The following is a 7320-nucleotide window of genomic DNA, read 5'->3' as shown; positions in this document are numbered from 1 at the left end:
TTTAGAGGAAAAAATGGAGCTTTTAGGAGCAAAAAAGTTTAGAGGTTAAAAATGGGGATTTTGGGTGAAAAACTTGGGATTTTTGGTTAAAAAATGAGCATTTTGGGGAAAAAAAATGGAAATTTGGGGTAAAAAAAATTGGGAATTTTGGAGGGAAAAACTTAAATTTTGGACAAAAATTTTTGGCAAAAATGGGAATTTTGGGGGGAAAATTTTGGGAGGAAAAACTGGGAATTTTTGAGGAAAAAAATTGGGAATTTTGGAAAAAAGAATGCGAATTTTAGAGGAAAAAATTCGGAAATTTTGGGGCAAAAATGGCAAAGTTTGGGTTAAAAAATTTGGGGAAAACTGGGAATTTTGGGGGGGAAAATTTGAATTTTTGAGGTTAAAAATCGAAAATTTTGGGCAAAATTTGAGAATTTTTATGCATTCAAAAGGAATTTGCATGAATAAGGGGTGGGGTGTTGATATGCAAATGAGGGGCGTGGCTAATTTGAATTTTCTCCGCGCAGCTTGGGGCGGAGACGGGCGTGTCGGCGCCGGGGGCGGGGCCTGTCCGTCAAATCCTGAGGCTCCTCCCCCTTTTCTTCCTGCCTTTCATCGTGCACTTCCCCACAGTGAGTAGGGGGCGGGGCTTAAAAGGGGCGGGGCCAGTTAAAAGGGGTGGAGCTTAAAGGGGGCGGGGCCAGTTCTTAAAGGGACATTTTCAATAAAATTTTGTCATTTTTCAAAAGTTTTTCCAATTTTTCCTTAAAACTTGGAATTTTTTTTGAAAAAATGTGGAAATTCAGAAAAAAAAATTGGGGCTTAAAAGGGGCGGGGCCAGTTAAAAGGGGTGGGGCTTAAAGGGGCAGGGCCAGTTAAAAGGGGTGGGGCTTAAAAGGGGGCGTGGCCAGTTCTTAAAGGGACATTTTCAATAAAATTTTGTGGTTTTTCCCAAATTCTTCCAATTTTTCCTTAAAATTTGGAAATTTTTTTGAAAAAATACGGAAATTCCAAAAAAAAAAATTGTGAGTTTTTGTAAAAATCCCAAAATTTTTACAAAAATTTGGGAATATTTTCTAAAAATTGAGGGATTTTCAACTAAAAATTTGGAATTTTTTTTGCCTTAATAAAAAAGGGAATTTGAAGAAAAATTGGGAATTTTGCCAAAGAAAATTTGATTTGAGAATTTTTATGCATTCAAAAGGAATTTGCATGAATAAGGGGTGGGGTGTTGATATGCAAATGAGGGGCGTGGCTAATTTGAATTTTCTCCGCGCAGCTTGGGGCGGAGACGGGCGTGTCGGCGCCGGGGGCGGGGCCTGTCCGTCAAATCCTGAGGCTCCTCCCCCTTTTCTTCCTGCCTTTCATCGTGCACTTCCCCACAGTGAGTAGGGGGCGGGGCTTAAAAGGGGCGGGGCCAGTTAAAAGGGGTGGGGCTTAAAGGGGCAGGGCCAGTTAAAAGGGGTGGGGCTTAAAAGGGGGCGTGGCCAGTTCTTAAAGGGACATTTTCAATAAAATTTTGTCATTTTTCAAAAGTTTTTCCAATTTTTCCTTAAAACTTGGAATTTTTTTTGAAAAAATCGGAAATTCCAAAAAAAAAAATTGTGAGTTTTTGTAAAAATCCCAAAATTTTTACAAAAATTTGGGAATATTTTCTGAAAATTGTGGGATTTTCCACTAAAAATTTGGATTTTTTTTTTGCCTAAAAAAAAGGGAATTTGAAGAAAAATTGGGAATTTTGCCAAAGAAAATTTGGATTTTTTTTGGAAAGAATCTAGGAATTTGAAAAAATGAATATTTATCCAAAATTTGGAAATTTTTCAAACGATTTTGGATTTTTTTTCTCAAAATTTGGGAATTTTCCTGAAAAAAAGCTGGGAATTTTTTCTAAAAATCAGGGAATCTGACAAAAAAAAAAAATTGGGAAATTTTATCAACAATAGACAAGTTTCGAAAGAAATTTGGGATTTTAATTTCGAAGATCGGGGAATTTACTAAAAAAGTTTTGAATTCTCTTGAAAAATAATCTGGAACTTTAAAAAATTTGGGGATTTTATTCAAAATTTGGAAATGGATTTTTTTTCTCAAAATTTGGGAATTTTCCTGAAAAAAAGCTGGGAATTTTTTCTAAAAATCAGGGAATCTGACAAAAAAAAAATTGGGAAATTTTTTTAAAAATACACACGTTTCTAAAGAAATTTGGGATTTTAATTTCAAAGTTTGGGGAATTTCCTAAAAAAGTTTTGAATTTTTTTGAAAAAAAAATCTGGAACCTCAAAAAATTAGGGAATTTTATTCATAATTTGGAAATTTTTCAACAAAATTTGGAATTTTTTTGGGGCAAAACAAGGAAATTCTTAAAAAAAATTTGGGAGATTTTACCAAAAATCTCTGGATCTTTTAAAAAAATTCTGAATTTTTTACCAAAATTTGGGAATTTTGTTCCAAAAAATCAGTTGGTTTTTTTTTTAATTGGGATTTTTATTCAAAATTTTAAAATAATTTTGTAGGATTTTGTAATTTTCCCAAAAAATCAGAAAATTTGCCCTGAGATTTGGAAATTTCCAAAAAAAATCCGAAAATTTTGTTAAAAAATTCAAATTTTTTTTTTTTTTGCCACTTCCTGGTTGCTCTCGTGGCCCCGCCCCCTTTGGCCGCGTGCTTTCCTCTGATTGGTCGCTTTTTCCAGGCGGTCTTCACCTATTGGCTGACGTCCAACAGCTTCAGCCTATTGCAGACGGGGCTGCTGCGAGTCCCCGCCCTCCGCTCCAAATTGGGCGTGGCCCCGCCCCCTGCCCCGCCCAAGGCCACGCCCACCGGCCCCGCCCCCCAGAGCAAGGGCGGGATCCTGACGCAGCTGAAGAAAGGTGAAAAATGGGGAAAAAATGGGGATTTTGGGAAATTTTGGGGGAATTTTGGGAAATTTTTAATAATTTGGGAATTTTAGGGATTTTTGGGGAAAATTTTGAGGGGATTTTGGGGAATTTTGTTCAATTTTGGGGGATTTTTGGGGAAATATTTGGGATTTTTGGGCGTAATTTTGGGAGATTTTTGGGCAAATATTTTGGATTTTTGGGTTTTTTTTGGAGGTAATTTGGGAAAATTCTGGGAATTTTCACAGGATTTGTAAATTTTGGGGGAATTTTGGAGAAATGTGGAATGGGGATTTTGGGAAATTTTGGGGGAATTTTGGGAAATTTTTAATAATTTGGGAATTTTAGGGATTTTTGGGGAAAATTTTGAGGGGATTTTGGGGAATTTTGTTCAATTTTGGGGGATTTTTGGGGAAATATTTGGGATTTTTGGGGGTAATTGTGGGGGATTTTTGGGGTTTTTTTGGAGGTAATTTGGGAAAATTCTGAGAATTTTCACAGGATTTGTAAATTTTGGGGGAATTTTGGAGAAATGTGGGATTTTGGGGATTTTTTGGGGAGATTTTGTAGAGTTTTTTTTGGTTTTTGGGGATGTTTTTGGGGAATTTTGTTGGATTTTTTGGGGACATTTTGGAAAATTTGAGGGCATTTTGGGGAATTTTGTTAAATTTTGGGGCATTTTCGGGCAAATATTTTGGATTTTTGGGGAATTTTTGGGGGTAATTTCGGAAAATTTGGGGAATTTTCAGAGGAGTTGTATTGAGGGGATTTTGGGGAATTTTGTTCAATTTTGGGGGATTTTTGGGGAAATATTTGGGATTTTTGGGCGTAATTTTGGGAGATTTTTGGGCAAATATTTTGGATTTTTGGGTTTTTTTTGGAGGTAATTTGGGAAAATTCTGGGAATTTTCACAGGATTTGTAAATTTTGGGGGAATTTTGGAGAAATTTGGGATTTTGAGGATTTTTTGGAGAATTTTGTCGGATTTTTTGGGGACATTTTGGAAAATTTGAGGGCATTTTGGGGCATTTTCGGGCAAATATTTTGGATTTTTGGGGAATTTTTGGGGGTAATTTCGGAAAATTTGGGGAATTTTCAGAGGAGTTGTAAATTTTGGGGGAATTTTGCAGCATTTTAGGGATTTTTGGGGATTTTTTGGGGGAGATTTTGTGGAATTTTTTATGTTTTTAAGGATTTTGTTAGGAATTTTTGTCCTTTTTTTGGGAATTTTTGGAAAATTTGAGGGTATTTTGTTAAATTTTGGGGCATTTTCGGGCAAATATTTTGGATTTTTGGGGAATTTTTGCGGTTAATTTGGGAAAATTTGGACAATTTTTAGAGGATTTGCAAATTTTGGGGGAATTTTGGAGAATTTTGGGATTTTCGGAATATTTTTGGGGATATTTTGTGGCAGGTTTTTTGGTTTTAGGGATAATTTTTGGGGGGAAATTTTGGAAAGTTTGAGGGGATTTTGGGAAAGTTTGGGGATATTTTGGTGGAAATTTTGTGGATTTTTTTTATTTTTAGGGATTTTTTTGGGAATTTCTTTACATTTTTGGGGAATTTTTGGAAAATTTGGGGGAATTTATATGAATTTTGGAATTGTGGGAATTTTTGTGGTTTTTTGGGAGGATTTTGGCGGAATTTTTTTACTTTTTTTTGGGAATTTTTGGGAGTGTTTTATGAAATTTGAGGCGATTTTTGGGAATTTTGGGGATTTGGGTACTTGGGGAATTCTGGAATTTTGGGGTTGGATTTGGGTGAAAATTCTGGGATTTTGGGGGGAAAACTCTGGGATTTTTGGGGAAATTTTGGGAATTTTGAGGGGATTTCAGGGGAAATTCTGGATTTTGGGGGGATTTAGAGAAAATTCTGGAATTTTGGGGAGAAAATCTGGAATTTTGGGGACTGAATTGGGCAAAAATTGTGGGATTTTGGGAGAAAAACCTGGGATTTTGTGGGAAAATTCTGGAATTTTGGGGGGAAAACTTGGGATTTTGGTGAAAGAATTCTGGAATTTTGGGACTGAATTGGGCGAAAATTCTGCAATTTCGAGGAGGATTTTGGGGAAATTCTGGATTTTGGGGGGATTTAGAGAAAATTCTGGAATTTTGGGGGGAAATTCTGGAATATTGGGGGGAAAACTTGGGATTTTGGGGGAGAATTCTGGAATTTTGGGGTGAAATTCTGGAATTTTGGGGTGAAATTCTGGAATTTTGGGGGGAAAACTTGGGATTTTGGGAAAGAATTATGGAATTTTGGGACTGAATTGGGCAAAAATTCTGGGATTTCGAGGAGGATTTTGGGGAAATTCTGGATTTTGGGGGGATTTAGAGAAAATTCTGGAATTTTGGGGGGAAATTCTGGAATATTGGGGGGAAAACTTGGGATTTTGGGGGAGAATTCTGGAATTTTGGGACTGAACTGGGCAAAAATTCTGGGATTTTGTGGGAAAATCTTGGAATGTCAGGGAGATTTCGGGAAAATTTTGGAATTTTGGGGGCAAAACCCTGCAATTTTGGGTGGATTTTGGGTAAATTTTGGGGCGTTTTGTTCTGTTTTCCTTCCCTTTCCCATCATTCCAGTATGATGTAACTTCCCTCCCCCCGCCCCAATTTTTGGGGTCCCGAACCCCATTTTTGGGGGTCCCCAGCCCCATTTTGGGGACGCCCCGAGTGATTTTGGGGCTCCCCCTCCCCGAATTTGCAGAGTGGCGCGAGGCCCAGGCCACGCACGAGGCCGAGCAGCGGCAGTGGCGCCTCAGGAACCACCTGCAGCTGGCAGCCAAAGGTGACCAAAACCCCCCAAAACCCCCCAAAAAAACCCCGGAGACCCCTCCCCAAATTCCAATTATTTCCATTTTCCAGGTCCTCTCCGCCAAACTTTCGCCCAAAACCCCCTGAGCCCCCCCAAAACGGCGCCCACAGAGCCCCAAAAGAGGCCCTGGAAGGACACGCTGGGCTGAGGGGGGGAGGGGGCGACCCGGAAAATAAAAAAACGCGCGAACGGAGACCCCAGACTCATTTATTTTGGGGGAAAATCGGGTGGGTTTGGGGTATTTTGGGCGGTTGGGGATGCCGTAGTAAAATGGCGGCGCCGTGTGAGGAGAGGAGCGTTCCGCAAAATGGCGGCACGCTGGTGGTTTTGCCGTACAAAATGGCGGTCGCGCATGCCCAGAGCGGGCGCGTGTTGCAATTCAAAATGGCGTACGCGTTGTTTGCCGTACAACATGGCGGATTTATGAAGTTTGCCGTACAGTATAGCGGGGGCGCATGCGCATAGGTAGAAACAGCGCTTAATGGCGCTCGCGCAATAAAGGGATGAACGGGTGTTTTGCCGTACAAAATGGCGGCTCGCTACGGTTTTACAGCCAGACAATGACGACCGCGCATGCGCTAAAGAAAGGAAACAATTTGCCGTACAAGATGGCGGCCGCGCATGCGCAGAAATGCGAGACGGCGTTTTCCTGTACAAAATGGCGGCGAAAGTAGCGATTAAAAAGGATAAAAACATTAAAAATTAGATTAAAAACTCCCAAAATCACAGGATTTTTTTACCAAAATTCCCTAAAATTGCATTAAAAGGGGGTGGATAGAAGAGGTTTTGTAGGTTCCGTGAAGAGGGACATTAAAATATCCCCAAAAATCATTAATTTTTAAAAATGAAGTCTTTAAAAGAATCAAAAGTATTTTTTAAAGCCCTAAAAAAGCGTCAGGAATAGTTTAAAGAGTCAGAAACTCTACCAAAAAATCCTTAAAAAGAATCAAACTCCAGGAAATTCCCTAAAAATAATCAAACCCTGGAAAAGTCTCAAACTCTACAAAAAAAAAAAAAACCGTGAAAAGCCTCAAATCAAAACGAAACCCTAAAAAAGTCCCCAAATCTATAAAATACCTCTCAAAAACTCCAAAATTAAAAACAAAGTCATAAAAAGACTAAAACTCCGCAAAAAAGCCCCGAAAAAGCCTCAAAATCCCACAAAAAAAAAAAAAAAACTAAAAAAGCCCCAGCAAAAAATAAAAGTAAAAAGCATGAAAAGCAAGAAAAAACCCCAAAATACCACACAAAATAAAAATAAAACTCTAAAAGCGCCTCAAGTTCCAAAAAAATCCCTTAAAAGAATTAAATTACACCAAAAAGAACCCGAGAAAATCCCAAAATAAAAAATAAAAAGTGCAAAAGCCGCGAAAAAAATTCTTTAAATCCCCTCAGCCTCAAAATGGCGGCGCTTCCGCTTCCGTCCGTACAAGATGGCGGCGCTCTTATCCCCTCAGAGCGGCCATTACAAAATGGCCGTTCATTTGACGGTCGTTCCGTACAACATGGCGGCAACGGAAAAGCTATGCCCGTGCGTGCTGACGTCACTTCCTGCGGCGTGCAAGATGGCGGCGCGCAAGGCTCTCCGGCTCGGTGCGTCCCGGGAAGGCCCCCGGAGGGCTCCTGAGGGGTGGGGGAGGGGCGG

General features: G+C 39.4%; 1 protein-coding gene across 1 annotated transcript; it reads left to right on the top strand.

The window, feature by feature from the left end:
* Positions 1-460: 460 nt before the first annotated feature.
* On the top strand, positions 461-6155 carry LOC121345963 (translation initiation factor IF-2-like). Its single transcript, XM_041423332.1, has 4 exons — positions 461-617; positions 2675-2852; positions 5568-5648; positions 5726-6155. Exons 1-4 carry the CDS (start codon positions 470-472, stop codon positions 6138-6140), a joined length of 822 nt encoding a protein of 273 aa, XP_041279266.1. The 5' UTR covers positions 461-469; the 3' UTR covers positions 6141-6155.
* Positions 6156-7320: the final 1165 nt, after the last annotated feature.

Source organism: Onychostruthus taczanowskii, unplaced genomic scaffold, assembly GCF_017590055.1.
Source record: "Onychostruthus taczanowskii isolate IOZ18803 unplaced genomic scaffold, ASM1759005v1 scaffold761, whole genome shotgun sequence".
NCBI lineage: Eukaryota > Metazoa > Chordata > Aves > Passeriformes > Passeridae > Onychostruthus > Onychostruthus taczanowskii.
This window is presented reverse-complemented; position numbering and strand designations above follow the sequence as displayed.